General features: G+C 42.9%; 1 protein-coding gene across 8 annotated transcripts in view; it reads right to left on the bottom strand.

Annotated features, from left to right (window-relative positions):
- TRIM55 (tripartite motif containing 55) overlaps positions 1-22,167 on the bottom strand; it is a 43,679-nt gene that overhangs the window by 14,785 nt on the left and 6,727 nt on the right. For 2 of the 8 annotated variants that reach the window (XM_021088506.1, XM_021088509.1), the window contains exons 3-10: positions 20,322-20,487; positions 18,225-18,320; positions 5,793-6,026; positions 5,424-5,446; positions 5,195-5,319; positions 3,795-4,018; positions 2,224-2,476; positions 806-893 (exon numbers count right to left, since the gene is read on the bottom strand). In XM_021088506.1, coding sequence (XP_020944165.1) covers positions 806-893; positions 2,224-2,476; positions 3,795-4,018; positions 5,195-5,319; positions 5,424-5,446; positions 5,793-6,026; positions 18,225-18,320; positions 20,322-20,487 — 1,209 coding nt within the window. 8 annotated transcript variants of the gene reach the window in all.

The following is a 22,167-nucleotide window of genomic DNA, read 5'->3' on the forward strand; positions in this document are numbered from 1 at the left end:
TACTCCAAAGTACATGGGGCTTGAATCTTTTAATATGACTCCTTAAGTTGATAATTTTCAAAAGGCTATGAAAGGAGTAAATTGTCAGTCCCTCAGCAAACCTCCCCCCAGTCATCAAGAAAAGGCTTGACTATGAGAAAGCGTATCAAAAACAAGATGCTGTTTCTTGGCCTCGTGACTCTTCTTTGGTTCTAATTCTTTCTGGCCAGTAGCTGAACCCCGATCTTCCAGCTCCTTGTTCATTTAGATGTCACCGGGCTGACATGCCCCTGCTGCTGCTGCTCCCAGGGGACCTTTCTCTCAGGGCTCCCCTCTCTCAGGAGAGATGCTATAGAGTCTGAAGCTTTCGAGAGAACTGTCATCCAGTCCGGTCAAGTGTCCTCCACAGGGTTCAGCTGGCCACCTCCTGGGCCCTGGCTACTTAATTGATGGAGGCCCTGCATGTTCCTGAAGGCTTCCCGTGCTGGCCCCTCCCCTCCTCCACCGTAAGAGCAGCAAATTGTCATGACGCTATGGACACCTTTTGAAACTGGCCTCCCCTAATGGCTATCCTGGAGGGTCCACTCCTACTGGATTATTGAAGAGCCACCCACCGTGCCCCTGTGCTGAGTCAGGATCCACCCCCCCTCCCCATGCAGGACTGGATGATGGGTCGATTCTCCTATGAGCATTGCCTAGGAACTGGGTTCTTTTTAGATGGCTAAGCCTCAGAGGTGGAGAGAAACTCATCTCAGGCCTATAGAAGAGGAGCATTATGGAAAAGCTACATGAGAGGTTAGTCAAGGGAAAAGAAAATATTTCCTACCCATTAGAGTAAAAACCAAGCACTGAATCTGACGCCAGATGTAGTGAAGTATAAGAAAAGCCAAAAGTGCTAGGCAGATTGCTAACTCCTGTGAGAAAACAAGAAGAAAGCTTCACTGATACGATCACAAATAATATTTTCAACATCATTTAGATGGACTTTTCATTTTTGTCTAGAGCCCTATTATGTGCTCCTATGATGGGGGTATTGTACTACTGTTTTCAGAAAACAGCTCCTCCTGACTCAAATTCCACTAAAAATAAAAGGAATCCCATAAGCCTTCTAAAAATAAAGTTCCCATCGGTTTTCTAGAAAACTTTCTACGCCATTTTTTTAAACCAAAAAACCATCTCCAAAGGTGTCCTCACACCATTTATTTTTGTCATTTTTCACCCATGAAAATAAATATATAGCACAAAAGCATGTTCATCTTTGAATTTTCCAAAAATCATCTCTATGGATTACCTCATGGAACTTGAAGTTCACTTGAGCAGATAAGGTCGAGAGAGAAGTCATTTTATGATTTTCAAGAAAATGCTCAAGTTTACAATCACCTCATGACCCAGGAGCACGGAACTCGAGAATGTGTCTTTGACAGCCCTGTGTCTGGGCAACACTCATGCCCACACGTCATTTAAGAATACTCATGGGTATGGAGTAACCATGAACATTCTTCCTGGGGAAGAAATTGTAGAAGATTTCTTCTATGGAATCTTTGAGCCATGCATACATCTAAGCCAGTGTTAGGAAGGAGACATGGACTTCAAACTTGCATTATAAAAAGAAAAAAACGGTGTATTAAATGACCCTTTCAAAAAAAAAAAAAAATCCAATGGAGGGAAACCTGTGCTTTTCTGCTCCCAGAGCACATGCTTGGGAAGCACTGGTTTAATTAAGCCAAGACTATCTTTGTCCAGCCGTCACCAGCACACGCCCGGAATCTATGAATCAGGTTATTTTCCAGAGCAGACAAACGTGCTCCTGGGGGGTTGTTGGGAGCAACACAAAAGCAGGTGATTAAAAGCCCAGGAAGGATGCAGAAAAGGCTGAGCAAGGCAAGTGGCCTTTGCGGAGGGGACCCAGGGACAGCAGGCAGTCGCTGCAGGCACAGCAGCTTCCACGGCAGGGCAGGCTGAAGAGCCAGGCTGGCTTGACCCCGACCCCTGGGAAGTTGGGCGTGAGGGCAGAGGAAAGTCACATTTGTGTTTCTTTGGTTTTATGGAAGCCTTGGAAAAACCAGCCCCTGTGGGAGACTGGGTTGTTCCTGTTTTTACCAAGGCCCCGGGTTCTCTCTGCCCCTTCAGAAGCCCTTCCTTCTTGCTGTCATTCCAGCGGGACCCTGGGCAGCAAGGGAGCATTCAGACAGCAGAGCAGGTCACTAACCTGAGAAGTAGCTGCAGGTGAACTAGTTTCCTTACCACTCACCGCTGCCCTCTCACTGGCTGCGGCTTCTGCCACTTCTGCCTTCTGCACATTCGCATCCTCAGAACCTGAAGGCCCTACGTGCCCCAGACCTTCGCTCCCTGCAGTGGAAGGTGGGTTGGCGGTGGCTTTCCGGGTCTGGCCTTTATACCAACTAGGGTAAAACAAGGGATCCGCAGTGTCCGTTGCTGCAGGGGCTGGAGTTTCAGACTCTGGGGTCTGCTGAGAGCCAGTGGGCACCACCTCCCCCTTAATAAGAAGATAAATTCAAAAGTAAAAAAGGAGAAGAAGGAAAGAAAAGCCATTGATTTTAGTTCCCCTCAGATTTGAAAACCGATGGCTCTGTGTGTGCCTGATTTAGCCCAGGTTTCAGTTCACCCCACCCTCTGCAGCACTAAGGGCAGGAATGCAGACAGCGCTCCTCAGTCTTGGTGGCATCGGCCAGGGCCACCTCTTCTTTCCCGGGCTTGTCTTTCATGAGATGGTTGCCTGGGCAGGCAGACAGCAGAAGCCAAAAATGAAGGTTGCATATAAAATCTCAGGCATGGGAGAAAGGGAAAATTATTGACCAGAACTGTTTTTTCATGTTACATGTGGGTCCCTAAAACCTCTTTTCTAAAACCTAAAAATGATCAAACCTAACTCACATTTAGTTACTGTATCTCTTTCAAATCCAATGCAATTGGTATACCCAGAATCTCAAGATTCTAGGAGTTATAAATAGTGTCTGAGCCTGGTTTCCTATGGAGACAGAGCAGAGGATGTAATGCCATCTCCGAGTTCCCCCTCTGAGGTTCTGTTTCTATAGATGATACCAATCTATTTTGAAACCAGGGCTTTGCCTTTTTTTTTTTTGAATGCATTTTCATTGCCCACAAACACAACAGGTTGGGACCTGTCTGCTGAAGGTGTTACACAGTAGTACAGAGGCTTGAAAACTAGACAGTGACATCTTAGAAACATAAAGTCAGCCAGTCTGGGATGAGCTAATTTCCTAAGAAATTTTTTCAAACAATTCTGTCAATACATAACCTCATCAAATGACAGACACATAGAAAACTAAGCTTCATTCTTTGGCCACTGAACAAAAGATAGCTGTATTTCAGGGTAAGTAACAGGGACCTAAACTAGCAGGGTTTCTCTGTTTAGTTCCTTTAGTATCTATAGAAAATTCCAAGTTCTGAAAATATATCCAATTCAGGTTGTCAACCTCTACCCTATATCTGTATTCAGAGCAGAGGCAATGCTCATGACATCAGCTCTCTATGAACTAACATGTTACACACACACGCTGTTTCCAAAGATTATCTCACGTTTGAGGGTGTCATTAGTGGGAAAATCATGTGAAACAAAGTCCTGTCAACTATTATAACAACAAAGAACCTGCCGGGTCACCTAGTGCACTTTCTCCCTGACATGGTGATGGCCGTGCCTGAAGTCCTCTGTCTTCCACGTACGAATGTCTGGCACAGAGTTTTCCTTCCCTTGGGGGAGAATAAATTGTTCAGGCTGCTCTGCAAGGAGACTTGCCTGCATGTTCTGTAAGAAGGAACTTGGGACTGGTTACCTGTATCACTGGGGCATCTGCAGCAGGTGGCAGGGCTGAAGGTGGCTCTGGAGAGGAAGCTGGAAGTGCCTCCAGGGCAGCCTGGGGCTCCGAGCCCTTCTCCGGACTTTCATCTCCTCCTGATGACTCTGTTCGGACACTTTCCACCTCTTCCACCTCTACTCCCTCTTCTTCCCCTTCTCCTTCTCCCTCTCCTTCTTCTCCTTCTTCTTCATCTTCATCTTCTGGTAAGGTAATGCATTTTTCATACCGTCATAATCACCACTGCAGCCATGAAAAACATTACTGGCCAGTATTTACGGCTCAGATTAAGGTCAGGGCTAGGGAAATCCTCTCCATCAGACACTTGACAGTGGCCCAAGTGCACCTTAGTTATACGTGGACAGGACAACTGGGAAAATGGTCCATCACCATCCTCCTTGCTCCCCTCCATGGTACAAAGCTCAGTCCTCACCACCACCCTGTACCATGCACCTGACCCCTGGAGCCTGCTCCCATTTTTAACATACTCTGTCATGTCTGCAAACTCCTGGAGGGCTGGGATTGTCACTTATTTATCTTTTGCAAATTAATTGGAAATGCAATTCTCTTCTCTATCTCAGAAGACACACAAACTCTGGTCTTGTTTCATTTCTCAGCTTCCTTGTTCAGTGAATACTGACTTTTGCCCCAGTTAATGCCGTGAATCTTTCCCTAAGCCATTGATCTTAGTATTTCCTTAGGCAAATAAAGTAATTCCTCAGACAAAATAAGATAATTTTTTAAAAAGATCCATCTTGAAGATTTGCTTCTAAAGTTCCATCTGTGGACACTGACAACAAGTTCATGACATTGTGTGGTCTCCTCTTTGCAAGTATTTCATCAGGATAAATTTCCAAGAGGAGGATTTCTGGGCAAATGGTAGAGATGTGTTTATACTCCTGGAGTGCATGTGATCACACAGCCTCGGTATTATTTACAGGTTGTGATTTAGTATCTGACCCATTACTATTCTTGCCCTCTAAAGTTTAAGTGGAAGTGCTACAGGATCTAACCCAAATGTCTTCTACGTTTTATTTTTATCTCATCCTTAACCTTGCACCTGGTGAGACTTTACATCATCATAGTTAACACCTTGTGTAGGGTTGCAGTTGAGATATCGTCATCACCATCAATTATTACTTGACTACCCAGTGCTAAATGCCCAATAATAGAATTATAATAAATACTGTGATATGCAAATTAAACAAACACTGTCAACACACTGTGACACTGTCATGAAAACAGAGTTTCACATTGGATTACGATCCTTGTGAAGTTGTCAACATCCATTGTGGAGATGATCCTGAAGCCCCCTTTCCTCCCACTGCCGCTCTCACACACCTTCAATTTGGGCCAAATGGGTCGCAAGAATAACCAACCTCTGTAAAAATCAATTTCGCGTATTATTTTTTCTTCTCTATTAAGGTTGACTGTGAAGTGATTCATATTCTCATAACCATGTTCTATTTTCTCCATCTGAAATGCCTTCGATGCTTCAGAAATTCTGCAACAAAGACCAGTTGCCACTTTTTGTCACTGTGTAAAGTGTGATAGCCTTGGGTAAAAATGAAAGATATACTTTTTTTTCATGAAATGAAAAGTACTTACTTTTGTAACAGGGTTTTGGCATTCTGTGGAAGCAAGCAAAAGACAAGCCTACTTAAATCCTTTTCATCAAGGACAATGTTGAAATTTAATTCTTTCCTTTGCTGATGCTGAACCTCTCATAGCTTAAGATCTCAATGCTGTAAATAACTGCTGTTTTATAACAGAACCCTCTTATGTTTAAGCAATGCCATGGCCCCTTCAATATATGCTTATGAAATAGTTTAAATAGATGGAACTATAAGCACATATATTTTAGTTGAGAAGATAGATCAAAATGAGATGTATAGAAAATAAGGAAAATGGGTTGACAACTATTCCCCAGCGCCCACTGTCTTGGTTTGTTTCCTTTGGGGCCAAAGGGATACTTACCTGCAGAAACACTGCCATTTCTGGCTCATCCATGAACTGTATTCCTGACTCAACCAGCTTTGACACGTTCTCCAAATGGTCAGAATACTTTTTGATGAGAGCACGGACATGCTCCAGCTTCTCCTCTTGGGTTCGGGTGATGACTTGGGTCATTTCATTCTTCCTCTCCTCCAAGATGCCGTACAGGTAATCAAACTTCTCACAAAGTTCCTGTTTCTGTTTTCTGCAGCATTCCTGTTAGTTGGGTTAGCTAATGTTAGAAAGTGTCTGAAAGAGTGTCTAGCTGGAGAAATCACCTGAAATTTTCAGGAGAAAAGAAAATTTATTTATGTAGGATATTTTTTTTTCCTTTCCCTTAAGCTTTCCCTTAGATACCCACTGTGTTGATGCATTGAAAATCCCATTGTTACCATATTTGATACTTAGACCATCCCAAATCAATCAAATTGGCTAAAATGGGTGGATGGTTTGTCAATCTTCTATTCTGTATAAAGGCAGAATTTTATAGAAATTAGGATAGATGTTTTCCAATTACATATTGATTATATCACTCATAGTTTTATATTTTGCTTTGGAATGAGTGTGTGTGTGTGTGTGTGTGTGCGCGCGCGCACGGGTGTATGTATGGGAAAACCATGTTCCCTCCTGATTAGAACACTTCTGTATCTCCTGCATCACCTACACTGCAATTGTCCCAGTGTCAGTCTTCCCATGAAGATTCTGAAGCCTCCCAGTGGCCTCTGCATCTGGGATTCCCCTCTTCAGATCAACTCACTGCAGCCAAATTCATTCTCCTGAAGTACAATGCTTTGTCTCTGCTATGACTCCACATTGCCCAAAGAATCACACTTAAACTTCATAACCACCGTTCAAGCCTCTCCATGACCTGATTCCAGCTTTTCTTCATATTATCCTGCTATATCCTCTGTCACATACCCTGGGTCCAGCAAAATCAAACCACTCACTTTCTTTGCTCATGTTCTCCCCTGTTTGGAATGCTTTCTCCCAGTTCATAGTTGCAAACTCTAAGCAATCTTAAGACATTGGTGAAATACCACTTCTTCCATAAAGAATCTCTATGTCCTCTGGAATCCTGTAATGGTTACTAGTCATGGCATAGACCTGTACCCACCAGGTCCTCTATTATCCATTACTGTTCAAGAAAAGGAAATACTAGATCGGGTCTTTGTTTCCTAGAGAGAAAAGCTTGCATTGGACGTCAGGCTTGTGCATTTATGTTGCGTGGCTGAAGCATCTCCAGTACCATTCAACTCCCTTTACTCCGAGTCCATGTTTAAACCATAATTATGTTTCCAGTTGGCCTAGTTATTGGCTTTTTGGTTTTCCAAATTCTAATAAGCTTGGTTTGTGTGTGTTGTGTGTAGGCCAATCTCCTTGGATCTGACCATCTCTAAGCCCAAGATCTTTAAAACTGAGAGCAGGTTTTGAGCCATGATGATCCAACCTAGGTCTCTTGTCTGGTAGGGTGTTCTTGGGAATCCAGCCAATTTATTTCTGAAATCTCTGACTTTTGTATGACCCTGATTACATGTTTTTCATTTTAGTAAACATTGATCTCTTTGATATCACATGTCACTTTCTTCCTTTACATGATTCTTAAATATCTAAACTATAGTCTTCTTGGGGAGTTCCCTTCATGGCTCAGAGGTTAACAAACTCAACTAGGATCCATGAGGATATGGGTTCAATCCCTGGGCTCACTCAGTGGGTTAAGGATTGGGCTTTGCTGTGATCTGTGGTATAGCTCACAGATGTGGCTCAGATCCCGGGTTGCTATGGCTGTGGTATAGGCTGGCAGCTACAGCTCTGATTCACCCCCTAGCCTGGGAACCTTCATATGCCACAGGTATGGCCCTAAAAACAAACAAACAAAAAACTATAGTCTCCTTGAGAATGGAATCTGGGTCTGCTTGGGACATGTACAGTAGATGCTGAGTAAATATCTGTTGAATAGGTGTTTTAAATTTATGTTTTATTTTCTTGCAATTTATCTACTGTTCTCAGAGTAGAAAGAAGGGGAAGGATGAACTAAACCAAACTGTTGATTATGAAGATACTCCTCAAATGTGCAAGAAATGCATTCCTCACTCCACTGCCTCCCTTGGAACACAGTTGATTCTTAGAGCAGTTTCTAACTAATTATAATTATAATGCATGAAGGCGAGCCAATGGTTCAAACCATTTTAATAGTAAATACCAGTTACTGCTGCCATCCATCCATCCATTCATTTAACAAACAATTCTTCAGTATGTCATTTGTGCCAACCACTATGGGAGACTCTGGAGATCCAACAATGAATTAAACATAGTTCTTGTTCTCAAGGAGCTCACTGTTTACTTCAAGAGAAAGTCTATGGGCTATTGATATAATATAACCTAGTAGTCTGAATAATCAAACTATGTTAGAGATTCATACTGGGTTTTATGGAAGCATAGATGTGGGGCCTTAATCAACCTTTTGTGTGGTGGGGGCCACTTGAGGGGAGCAGGAAGAGACTGCCTCAGGAAGAACTTCTTATAGAAAGCGGTGCCCGCGTTTGGCCATAAAGCATGAGTGGGAGCAGAGGAAGCACAGGAAGGGGATGAACATGCACGGAGTCTTGGCAGTTGTCAAAGGCAGTTGTCATAGGACGAGGGCCTGTGCAGCATGTCCAGACATGGAAATTGCTGTGCTTTCCAAATTTCCATTCATTTTTCAGCCATTTAGCTTGAGATTTGAAATATTATGAGGCCCATGGGTTCTTCCCCAACTTTCTTTCACTGTATCACTTACTGTTCTAAACTTACAGTCAACCATGTGCTTACTGCTTTCCTGAAATATGCCTTTGATGTTCAGAATCTCTACTGTATTCTGTGATCATATGATGATTTTAAGCTTATTTTTCTAAAATGAATTTTGTCCTTGAAACATTTATAATGAAGACCATATTAAGATATGATATTGATAGACTGTTTTTGTTTCATAATTTGTCTTCTCTATAACTTCATATGTGTGAGAACGTTCAAGCTTCTGAAAGCCAAATGATTTGCAATGAGATTGACAATGAAGATGTGTCACAGTTAGTATCTTCTCTTAAGTCAAAGAGAAATTAGATCACCTATTTCAGCCATATAAAGTTTATTTAGTGGTTTAAATGGAAAAACTACTTTATTCTTATATTATTTTGAATTCTGAGTATTATTTTATTTCTATTCTGTTTTTTAATGATTTGTACTATATTGAATTTTAATAAAATTACTATCATTTTAAGAGAAACTATCATTTCCTTTATACTTTGTAATATAGAAAATGATACCCATGCATATTATATGCTCAATTATTACTATTGTAGGATGACATATGGTATAAAGCACTTACAATATTACCTGGCACCTAGTAGGCACTGTGTTAGTGTTTGTTAAATTTAGATACAATTTTCCTTAATTTCAATTTTTCATTTGTAGAATTTTGAAGATTTATGGACTATGAGAAGTGACCTGCTCCAAACTAATCATTTCACTCATGTGGAAACTGAAACCCAGCAGAGTTAAGTCACTTTCTCAAACCATTCTGCCATAGTGTTGGCACCTGGTAGAGAGCCAAGGTTTCTAAACTTCTGGGTCATTGCTCTGCTATACTTTAAAGTAACTTTAAATTTTATATGAACTGCTTATGAACTGAATATATGCCTTCTAACAAACTGACTATGCTGAAAGTAGGCTTTTTAAGGCAAGAAACCTCAAATTGTTTCATAATTATATTCATTGGTTAATTCTTACAATAAAGTGCTACTATGTATCAGGCAGTATAAGATCTAAAAACCTGCCATACTTTTCCAATGTTCAGGAGGATGGTAGACAAATTATTCCGTTTTCTAATTTCTAACAGAAAAACCTCACTGTTTTTTTCTTCTGCTGAATGTGCCTTTAATTCTATGCAGAATATGTAAGAGTTAGACAAATCTGTTTCTGAAATAGGAAAAATGCATGCTTCTTTTTTGGAATCATGAAATTGGTAGTTACAAACTTTTAGAAATTCACTTAAGATGTTCAGGTTAACCTAATGTCAAATTTAAATGAGAAACAGCAATACTCCAGGATACTGAAAATCTTCTGTTTTTTCATATTCTCTCTGAGGTAGAAGCAGGTTTATCGGCTTGCCCTCTGAGGTAAATTATGGATCAGGTATAAATGCTATGGGAAAAAAACCCCTCTCAGAGGCCACCTCATTATAGATAATGATTACTCTGAATGCTAGTATCTACTGTGCCTTTGTAAATGTGGACCTGAAATGCTTTCAACAGTCTTTCTAGTAACCTAAAAATGGAATGGAAAAAAATGTGGACTACCGTATTCCACATTCAATGCATTCAAAATGTCTGCAGATAGCATAGTTTAAGGGATGATTGTTACCTGCAAAAGCATGATAGCAGCCATGCTTATCTCTTCTCCACAAAAACTTCCTCACCTCAAAGATTTCTCCTTGCTTTTATCATACTCTTCATTTATTTGAGTAAGAAGACATGTATCTTTAAGCCCAGTTTGGGGGCTGTATACCTGCCACACACAAACTTCTCTGGATACTAATTGAATGAAGATACATACATACTTTTTGAACTTTCAAGTTTACTTTTTCAAATATTCTCCGTATTTTCATTTTGATGCCTGTGGCTCCTATGTCCCCTCTACGTGTGGTGTTGTGGAGTATGTGTGTGTGTGTGTGTGTGTGTGTGTGTGTGTGTGTGTGTGTATGCACACACGTGTTTCTGCATGAGTGTGTTCAGCAATTGAAGTAACTTCCATTGTAAATGCACTGAATATTGGCCTCCAAGCATATTCTGATACAAAATCTGACTGCACCATGACCTTCCTCTCATGTCTGCCAGTACAGTTACATATTTTTTAAAATTATTTTTTCTTTTTCTTTTTTATTGTAGCTGATTTACAATTTTACAATGTTCTATCAATTTCTGCTATACAGCAAAGTGTCCCACTTTTGGGACATTACCTTTTTCTCACATTATCCTCCATTACGTTCCATCACAAGTTATAAATTAAAATTGTCTGTAATACTTGAAAATATGACATAACATGAAAATAAATCATAAACAATATGAAAACAATTTCACAAAAAATATGAAAATAAAATCCACACTATCTCTAGGGGGAACCCAGCATGGATGCAATTTATCAAAAATGGGTGATTTCATAAAGAGAAGGCTATTCTGCCCACATTGAAATGGTAAGATGATGACAGGTAGAATACTTTTTTTCTAACTAACACCATCATATCTGGGTGAAGAGAAAAAAATCAAGTAGTCGTTTGGTGGTTTCCTTAGACATGATTAGGTAACCTTCAATATATATATTAAAAAACATTGTTTAGATGTTGCCTTTATAGAGATGCTAAAATGGACAGACTCTAATTCTAGCCATCCTTATATTTTAGTGGTAATAAGAAAAAATAAGATACATGACTGCAAAGAGAAGCTTTTCATGGAAAAAAATCAACAACAGACAATCTATACTAAAGAGTAGATCTGGTGCCAAGCCAAGCACCATCATTAGCTTGTCAGTGGCTCACCCTTTCCCCAGGCACTTATTACTCTTTGAAACAATCTTGTTATTCATTTGTTGTATTGTCTTACTAGAATAAAACCTTCTTGAGAGCAGGAAACTTTTCTATTTAGCTCATCAATATTTCCTAGCATTTTGTGTATGGAATATGGCCCATAATCCACATGTGAGAAATACGGTTTGAATGAATGGTTGGATGAATGAAATATGACATGTGTTTAGGAATAGCCCCCACTCACCAGTTTCTCCTTTGTTCCGTTCCAAAGACATAGGTATTTAAGTGGATACTCCAAACCTCTTCTTCATTCAACACTCAGAAGAAAACAGCAAAAACTATCTAGGCAACCTGAGGGAACACATTTACCCTCATGACAGTTTTTTGATCTCTGCCCTAAGAGCTGGGATCAGATGATGGCTAAGGTCCCTTCCAGTTCTACAGTTCCAAGGCTTTACAACTTCAGGTAAATGTGGAGATATTTGGAATCTTTACTAAAAAACGCCTCTTTCAAAAATGAAAAAAAAAAAATGCCATTTGCAGCAACATGGATGGATCTTGAGATTATCTTACCAAGTGAAGTAAATCAGAGAGAAAAAGACAAATACTATATGATATCACTTGTATGTGGAATCTAAAATATGACACAAATGAACTTAGCAGCAAAACAGAAACAGACACACAGACATAGAGAATAGACTTGTGGTTGCCAAGGGGGAGAGGCAGTCGGGGAGAGATGGACGGGGAGTTTGAGATTAGCAGGTGCAAACTCTTATATACAAAATGGATAAAGAACAAGGTTTTCCTATTGAATATGTAGAACTATATCCTATATCCTGTAATAAACCATATTGGAAAAGAACATGAACAAGAATATCTATATACATATATATTTCTGATTTACTTTGCTGTACAGCAGAAATTAACACAACATTGTAAATCAACTATACTTCAATAAAATATATTTTAAAAAGTAGATAAAATGCCCTTTTCCACTCCTGGCAAATTTCAGAGTGGTCATCTACAGTGCTGAGATATGAATTACAGGGGCTAGCCCAGCAACATCAATCCCAGCTCTGGAATGTGCCATGGCCATGACAGGAAAACCTAAGACAATTGTGACCATTGCTTTTATCCTGTAAGGAGCCTGGCTCTGTGACCAAAATAGAGCTGAAGATAAGCTCTGAGCCCCACCACTTGTCATCGAGCAACTGTGGCTCTACTCGGCCCTTTCCTATCTCCACCACATTCCTCCAACTTTTGAGACACACTTGTTCAGAGCTGCAGCTCTGGGTCTGGAAGGGCCCCCTCAGCGTCATTTGACATGCAGTACTGAGCATGTCCCTTCGCAAAGCCTCTCTCTTCCCTCAACCCCCTCCCCTCAAAAAAGGTCAGGCAGTAGATTAATAATACAAGAAAGAACTCCATCACGGTAGGAAGATTCTCCTGAGAAAGACAAGTTCACCCCTTCACTGGTAAAGCCCAATGCCAACTACAAGCACGTGAGACAAGTCTCATAAGAGCAGACTAGGATAAGAACCCAAGTCTCTGACCGGCTCCCAGAGAAGAAGCAGGCAAATTAGAAAAGCTTTGTCCCTCCAGGCCCACAGCCTGGAGTTCAGTGCCTCTCCCACCAGCTTGGTGCCTCTGTGCAGTGCATAGAGGAACATCTCTGTTCAGTGGCCGTGGGTCTCAGGACTCCCAAATTTATGCTCTCTTTTGCCATATTGTGTTGCCCCCACTCCATGTTAGAAGAATAATTATGTTATAATTTATGGGATTTCTAATGCTAACTCTTGAGGTTCTTGGTATCAGGGGTTTTCTGGGCCAGTTCAGATCATTTTGATCCTTGAGAAGCCCTCTGGAGGCTGGAGGGTCAGGTAAGCCTACTCTGACCTGAGCCTCATGGTTCAATGAAAGCACGAGATCAAGGCAAGCTGAGCAGCCGTTTAATTCACTCTTCTGCTGTGGCTGGTCAGCACCTTTCCTGGAAGGGGCTCAGCCTCTCTTTGTTGCCAATATTGCGAGTTATCACAAAACCGCCAAGAGAGCTAATGTCTACTTCCCTTTACTCTCAGTTGTTCCCACTGCAGGGAGTTGCTTCACCCTGCCATCATAATTGATCAAGACTTTGACAGTCATTCCAGCACCATGTGTAATGCGCTCTAGATGCTATAGTGGTTCCAACAATTCTTAGCATCGTTAGATTAAGTGCGCTCTTTCCAAGCTGAGTGTGAGAACAATACAAGGTGACACTTACTGGGCCCTAGCATGTCATGTGCCTCTTACCCCAACTTAGTCACCACAGCAACACTGTGAAGAAGATTTCTCAACCCCACTGAGTCTGTGGAGGAAACAGGGAGCTGAAGCAACTTGCTCAAGGTCCTATCAGTAGGTGGCAGAGCTAAAATTCAAACTCTGAAATCTGTTCTTTAAGCATATGCTATATTGCTTTACAAATTCTGGCATGTTTATTAAGGTGATTCTTAGGATATTCACACTTCTTATTTGTAACTGCATAGCCCCCACTCACAAGTTTCTACATTGTCTCAAAGCTGTTTGGGGGGGTGGGGAAATCACTGTTTTGGAAATATAATGGATTTGTCCTCATTGAAAACTCACTGGAGGATTTTATTAAAGGTGTCATTTTTCAGATTTTGGAAATGCTCGAGAGCAAATATTTGCTATTCAGTTTGCAGCTCTTTTCTCAAGATGGGCATCCTTGCAGAACAAAGTTATTTCCAGGCCTGCCTGCCCGCTGTGGGAGGGCCAGTGGGAACAGCCTGCTCTCTTGGGTTTCCAGTGACAAAGGATAAGTGACACTTAAAACAATTTTTTATGAAAGTATAGTTGATTTACAATGTTCCTTCCATTTCTGCTGTACGGCAAAGTGACCCAGCCAGGCATACACCCCCATTTTTTTCATTTTCCATCAGGTTCTTACCCAAGAGACCGGATAGAGTACCCTGTGCTGTACAGCAGAACCCCATCAACCATCCATTCTAAATGTAACAGTCTGCATCTACCAACCCCAAACTCCCCATCAGTCCTCCTCTCCCCTCTCCCCACCTCCTGCCAGCAAACGCAAGTCTGCTCTCGAGTCCATGATCTACTTCTGTTTTGTAGATAGGATCATTTGTGCCATATTTTAGATTCCACATATAAGTGACATCATATGGTGTTTGTCTTTCTCTTTCTAACTTACTTCACTTAGCATGAGAGTCTCTAGTTCCATCCACATTGCTACAAATGGCATTATTTTGTCTTTTTTATGGCTGAATGGTATTCCATTGTATTTATGTACCACATCTTCTTAATCACAAGATTAGTGCCATTTGTAAAGACCACAAGGGGGAGGCTACGCTTTCTAGGGATGAGGAATGAAGGTCAAGCACATTTTTCTGGACATGGAGAGCTCCAGAAGCTCCCGGCTCAACCCTGAACATCCCCGGCCTGGAAAGGCAAATGTAGGTTTAGGTCATGCTGGGCTCGTCTCCAACAGCCCAGAAGGCCCTCCAACAACCTGAAGTCCTGAGCTCTGAGATTGTCTCAGGCTGAGCCACCTCAGCCAGGACGGCCCTGAAGACTGCAGGTCCCTCCATTCACCATCAGCCCACAGCAGAGAGGGACATGCCACTCCCCCATGACACAGTACACACTGCCCTTTCATGACCTTGGTCCTTTCTCAAAGCCACTCTCTTCATCACCGCAAACTCACATCAACTGCATACGTTATTTTTAAAGGATAACAAGGAGTCCCCAGTGAGATTTACCCTAAGCTCAGCAGCTCTCCAGGCCTGGTCTTGGGCCAGGTGCCTGCCCAAATCAGCCCTGCAAGACATTACAAAATTAGGGACAAAATTAGACATTGCATGGAATGGGCACTGCTTCCAAAGGACAGCTGTCAGGGCCCCAAGTGGGGAGAGGCAATGTAATTAGGGAAGACTAGCGCCCACCCTAGGGGCTGCTCCATTTCCATCCCTACAGGGCTCCTTACCAATCAGAAAAGAGAACTCTTTAACAACAGCTCCCCACCCCCTGGCTGGGAGCCACCAATGGCTTCTTGGAGACTGTTTCCAGGCAGGTGGCAGGCAAAGCCAGAGAGGAAAACAACCACTCAAGGTGGAACAGTAGACTCAGGAGCTCTGTGACCCCAACCCCAGTACAGACTTCACCTGCTTGGCAAGGTAGGCCGCGGTGTGCTTCACTCCGAGCAGCCCTGCTTGGGCCCACTGATTCCATTCCAGGTGCGCCCTGGGGCCATTCGTGGCCAAGTCTCTGTCCTCGGGGCCTCCAGCTTCAGTGGAGAATATTTGCACCAAGTAGGAATCAAAACATCAGAGCCTTCCTTGGGGCTCTGAGCCAATCCCGCGGTTCCAGGTGAGCCACTTAAACTGAACTGAAAGGACTGGGCTTGTCTGAGCCATATCCATTCATCTAGTCTTTCTTTCTTTTACTGGTTATTTAAAAAATCTCAGGCTCATCTTAGAAAAATGTGAAATACCGGAATATATAAGAAAGGCCTTGAACATCGCCTGTAGCCTCACTATTCTCTGTTCTTAACCTTTGGGCTTCTGGCATTCCCCCCCCCCAACCCCCATGAATGGATATGGGGTTATTCATGAATACATACATTCTGTCCTGTTTATATACCAATTTTTCATCTGATTTCTTTAAGTTAAAATCCCAGAAGTGAATTAAACAAGTAAAACAGATGGAGACTTTAAAGCCTCCTGCTAATTTGCCATCTCTTCTTGAAGTTGTGGGAGACAATTACACACCTTCCTCCAGGAAACTGAAAATATTTGTAAAAGGGTGTCACATCCCACAAACATTGCTATCAGTAATAACAGGGTAATGATCCTGACCTTCACTGTCAGGAAGTCCTTCCTGATGTCTATGCTGAGGCCCTCCTGCGGGCTTAACTTCAAACCTGTTCCTTCTTGTCTTGTTGTCAATGAAAGAAGAAACAGCTGCTTCCTGCTGTGCCCTGACCGGCCTCCAGGAAGAGAACCAGTTGTCAACTCTCTCCTTGCCCTCTTGGTGTCCTCTGATGCTGCCTAAATGGAGCCAAGTCCTTTGCGTTTGCTCAAGGCCCAGTGTTAGGGTTAGGGCTTCTCTTCTGTTTGTGTTCTCCAGCCTTAACGTCCTGACAGAAGGCCCATTCCCCCCAACAGAGGTCTCCTGTGAAGGCCTTGAGCAGAGACCAGTAGAGAGGTGACCTCACTTGCCCACAAGCAATGCACTCTATTTATACACTCAAGACTACAAGGTACCACACTGGAGTGCTGATTCACGGCCTGATGGTTAAGTTGTACTTGGCCTTTACTGTGAAGAAGTAAAAGGAAAAAGTTTATATTGTCCATTTCAGAATTTCTTTGAGCTCTTCACCAGGAGAAAACTTTCCTTCTATAAATGGATTCCAGATCCATCATGAATCTTTTCAGGAATATGAGTATGGAGAAGAGAGGAGATTGGTTTTAGTGATGTGTAAATCTAAAATGAGATGATACAGGCCAGTGTTTTGAAGTCAACATCGAGGAACTGGCTTTTGGCTTTAGATAGACTTTGCCTTTCAAACAATAAAATAATAAGATTAGAGCATTTATCAGACCTTCACCTTATGCTAGGCGCTGCACTGAGCATTACATTCATGCTTGTTTAATTCTACATGGTTAACTTTATAAAGTGGGTACTCTGCCTTATTTTTCCAGAAAACTGAAGGGATGAATGTACATGTGAGTGGATCTTTAAGAATAATGTTTAGTTTGTTTAAAGTAAGCAGAATGAGAAGTACAACACAATGCCATTTATAAAACTAAAAGACATGAACATAAAATAATACACATTTTGTAAGCATTCAGGTATATGAACCATTAAATATGTTAGAGTGGTTATTTACAGAGAGGAGAACAGGAGTGAGAAATGAGAATAAAAGGAAATAAATAGATAACAAGAGGGGCTATACCCCCAGCAAGAAGGACAACATGCCATTAACTGGGTAGTACAGGCTTCAGCACCCGAGGTCCAACTAACAAAACAAGGGGTCCTAATAAACTATTCCAGATCCAGAGCCCTGGCCTCAATCCAGGTGCCTTGCAGCACCCATGCAGCAGGGCTCAACCAGGGAATCTTCAATTCTTGTAAAGATATCGGCCACGTAGCAAAACCTCTTTTGACTTCAGTATTTATACAGTTTCTATACAGAGCTTGAGAAAAAATGGATTCTCAATTATTTCTCACATGCCAAACCTAAGTGTGAGTCTTTCATCCATTTGTACAAGTTTCTATTGAGTATTTATTATGTGCTGGGCACCGGGCCAGGCAGAGGGGCAACGGAGATGAAGGAGCCAGGACTCTGGCCTCTGTAAGCTTCCAGCTACCAAACCCCTCTCTCCCCCCAGGCCCGTGGGGCTTTCTCCTCCTGCCCGCCCCCTGTGGCCCTGCTGTTAGAGCTTAGACATGCAGCTCAAATCTGCACATGGCTTTCTAAAGCATTAAGTAGCATGTCTTAAGACCATATGGATTTCTGCAAAGAAAGTGTGCTCTGATGATGGACAACACTCATTGTTATTACTGGGAATTGATTTTTCTCATAGCTCATCCTTCAAAATCTTTCTTGCCCAAGAAAGAATAACACACGTAACAGCCACCTTAATAAGTATGGTAAAATCTGCCTTGTTGTCTCATGTGCTAACTTCTCTTCCTGTGCCAGGAGGTGAATATTTTAGGGGAGTATCAGGAAGGTCATTCTAACAGGAAGACCAGAATGTCGGCCATTTCTAGAGAGGTGTTGAGGGATCCGCAAAACCCTAGGGGTTCAGGCTTGATTTGCACTCCCTTGAAGCCACTTGACTCACCTCGATTGTTTTACAGGTGTCCTCCAGCTGGCTGATTACTGCCTGGACCCGATCGTTGCTCCCCACAAGGACAGCAATGCCATCGCTGAGTTCAGACTAGTGGAGGGAATAGAGGGACCAAGATCTTAGGGTTTTCTAGGCAACACTGTGGATTAACCTTAGTAATGTCCTCATGGGTTTGGTTCTTAATCTAGGGTCCATAGAAGCCCCTGAAGGAAGAACAGTCAGGCTTGAGAGGCCAGAAAACCTTCTGATCTTATACAAAATTCTGAATGGATGTGTATATAAATGCACTTGTCTGGGAAGAAGTTTCATTGATTTCCTCCAATTCTTAATGGAGACTATGACCCTGCTAAAAAACATTAAGAATAGCAAATTGTAGGCCATACATAGAGAATAGCACATTCAAGGTAAAGAATTCCAAGTATCATTTATAAATTGAATGGAGACCAATAGATGATATCAAGGACCCAAAATGAATTATTTTCCTAGTGTGGCTCAGGAATAATTTTCCTTTACTGGGGGAAAAATTAACTTATTTATTCAATACATACCTATTATGCACCCTTCTGTGTGCTAGGTGCAAACAAATACTCATATACTAGACAGAATCATTACAAACTTGAAGCTGTAACATTTGACTGTTTCCAAGTAAAAAATTCCAGCTTGAAATTCCTCTCAGACTCTCGACCTGAAGCAATTCTATTGTTCATCCTTGCCCCCTTCCCAAGGCTGGCCTCTGGAACGCCAGGAGCACTGAATGAATGGGACTCTGTAAACCTACATGCTTGGTCCAACCTGGCCTTCAACTTCTCTGTGATGTCAGGTAAAACCTGTAATCACCTTAGACCCTAATTTTTTCACATATCAAGTGAGAAGACTGAACGAGAACAATGGTTGTAAAATCCTGCAGAACCCTTTCTTCAAAGAGAAGTTAATATATAATCCCAATAGGTAAAAGTGAGCCTTCTTTGGCCAAAGAGGGGCAAGGTGGAAACCCTGGAAGCCTGCCCTCCACTCATCCCACGTGGGTCTCCAGGTTCTGAAGTGACAAAGGTATCATTCACTTCCGACAGGATATGACTTGGGGGCCAGTGAAAGGAAAAAGGGGAATAATCATAAGTGGATTGAAAAATAAATGTTATAGATAGCTTGTTAAATCCTGCTTCTTTAGCACTTAGTACTCACTGGTTGTAACTGGTGTGACCCAAAAATTTGGCTTCCAAATTTAATTCCAACTCTGTATTTGGTCAGTAAAACACTGACCAAGTGTGGAATCTATGATTCTAACAGAAAGAAGCTGAGGCATGGAGCTGCTCAAATTCTAGATGCAAAACTTGGCTGCAGGGATCTGAGCAGCCACCTCATGTTTATTTGCATCAAATGAGTAAGTTCCTACCTGCCGATGGGTGACACCAGGTGGGCAGGTGAGCAATAAGCTGGGACACCCAGTATTTGGTCAGGATAATGGGCAGCCGCGGAGGCCCTGGGGTGGGGCATTGCGCCCCCCGCCAGAGGAGAACTTCAGCACCCGCCTAGGCTGAGAGTCTAGGAGGCCAGTTTAACCGAGGCTTGAAGACCAGCCCAAGGCAACGTTTAACAAAGTACCGTTCACTGTAACTCCCACCAATGAGGAGTAGGGAGAAAAGTCCCTTGGGGGCGGGCAAAAGGAGCCTCTGGTTGGCGAATGAAGAAAAATATCCAGAGACTGGAGTAAACAGTTATCCTCTTATTACCTATGATCTGAACCTCAAATAATGTTTAGGTAGCTTGAGCTGGAGCGGGTTCCTTAACAGTGCTCATCTTCGGCAACCTCCAAAGGGCGCAGAAACAGGGACCCTTCCCCGCCACATCCCTTTCTGACCCTACGGGTCCCTTTCCTCCCGGGCCTTTCCCCCACCCTCCAGAGAATGCAGCGCATGGCACATGCGCACAGCATCCCCTCCCCCCCTCCGGCACTACCTTGCACCCGCCCAGCCTCAGGGGCCCCTGTGGGCCTGTTTGGGAAGGGGTGGGGGGCGACCCTTCTTGGGGCAGCGAGGCAATCCCACAGGCCCTTGGAGGGGGCTTCGGAGGAGAGGTGGGAGAGCTCCGTACCTTCTGTCTCTGGAACACATGAGTGAGGGGTGCCACCTGGCAATCCTTGTGCGCCCCAAAAACCTTGCACAGAGAACACGTGGGGACTTCGCAGTTCAGGCAGTAGATGTTGATGCGCTCGTCTTCGTGCTCCTCACACATGGGCTGGTCGGACTTCTTCTCTGGTCTGGAAGGAGGAGGGCAGATAAGCTCTGTTGGGGCGGAGCGGAGCAGGGCGGCAGAGCGGGGTGATCAGCATCACAAGCCCCCTCTAGCCCGGGGACCTCCAGCAGCCCTGCCCCGGGAGACCTCCAGGCCCCTTTCACGTGCTCAGGGCCCTCCAAATTCTCTATGGGGTTAGCAGCAGTGTCCTGACAAATTAACAGCCAGCCTGGGGGTGAGGACGTGGAGATCCTGACCCGTAGCACTTGCCAACTTCTGCGGTGTGAGTACCACTGGCTCCCACCCCCACATGGCCGATTTCAAGGTTTAAAAGCCGGCTAGTGCAGTTCCTAGAAGTTGAACATGGAACCTTTCGTTAGGAGTGGGCTGTACCTCCGCACGACGCTCACAGGTCTCTCAAGTGATACTTTACAGTTTTGGGTACAGAGGAGGAGGAGGTTGCTATAAACTCAATGCCAAGTTTGCCGGACCTTGGGGGAGGCCCTTTACCCCACCCCCGCAGCCTCTGGCCCCAAAAAAGGACTGGGGGTAGAGGTGGGCTGGGGGAGCCCAAATCTCTGTTTATTCATCTCAGCACTGGTTGGAAGTTGTTGTGTCTAAGAGGAAAAATGTCAGCGAGTGCTTTATTAATTGGTTCGGGTCTCTTCCTGCCATCAGCACAGAAAATTAAATGTAAATAACTTCCCGAGGACTCGGTGGCGGTTAAAAGTGGGTAGTGTGTGCTCAGTGAATATGAACGCTTACACTGAATACTTAAGACAATAAGAAAAATGTGAAGTGCTGTTCTGGGACACGGTGATATTCTGGAAGTGCACATCTCACAGATTATGGCCAAATTTCCGGTTTTTCAATAGGTCAGCACCAACGATAACTTTTCAGAGCTGGGCGGTAATAATGGAGCAATGGGTTTGTATGTGCTTGTGAGATGATGGCCAAGCCATGAAGAATCAGAAGCAGGAGAAAGGCAGTGACAAGTCCTTGCTGCCTAAGGAGAACCTGTTAGCTGCAAAATCACCTGTAGCAGCACTGGTTCACATCACGTGAACCTGTATAGCCCCCAAGCATCAATCAGCATGACTTAGGTGTTAGACCAAGATCAAAAGGGTGTCACCTTGTGATGCTTTAGGCTCCCTCTGGAGACCATGGGGGGACACGTGGATGTAGCCTTCTTACATAAAATCTGGAATTTTGATGCGGCCTATCCAAAGACTGAGGCTGCTAATAGTTTTCAAAAGTATTCGAAAATTTTAAATACAATTCTAAAAACTTTCATATCTTCCCCAACACATGATTATTTAGAAACATCACAGTTTGGGAGCTGAATTTTTAGTTTATTGAAGTATAGTTGATTTACAAATATTGTGTTAGTTTCAGGTGTATGGCAAAGTTACTCAGGTATATATAGTTTCCCCATTATTTTTCATTATATGTTATTACAAGATAGTTAATATAATTCCCTGTGCTGTGCAGTAAATCCTTATGGCTTATCTATCTTAAAAAATATATTTATTTATTTATTTATTTTTGACCACAGCATGCAGGGGCTTGATGTAGGATTTCAGTTCCCAGAACAGGGACTGAACCTGGGCCACAGTGGTGAAAGTGCCCAGTCCTAACCACTAGACCACCAGGGGACTCCTATTTTTTCCTAGAGTTGTTTGTATCTGTTAATTCCATCCTCCTA

The sequence above is a fragment of the Sus scrofa genome, chromosome 4, assembly GCF_000003025.6.
Source record: "Sus scrofa isolate TJ Tabasco breed Duroc chromosome 4, Sscrofa11.1, whole genome shotgun sequence".
In the NCBI taxonomy this organism is placed as follows: Eukaryota; Metazoa; Chordata; class Mammalia; order Artiodactyla; family Suidae; genus Sus; species Sus scrofa.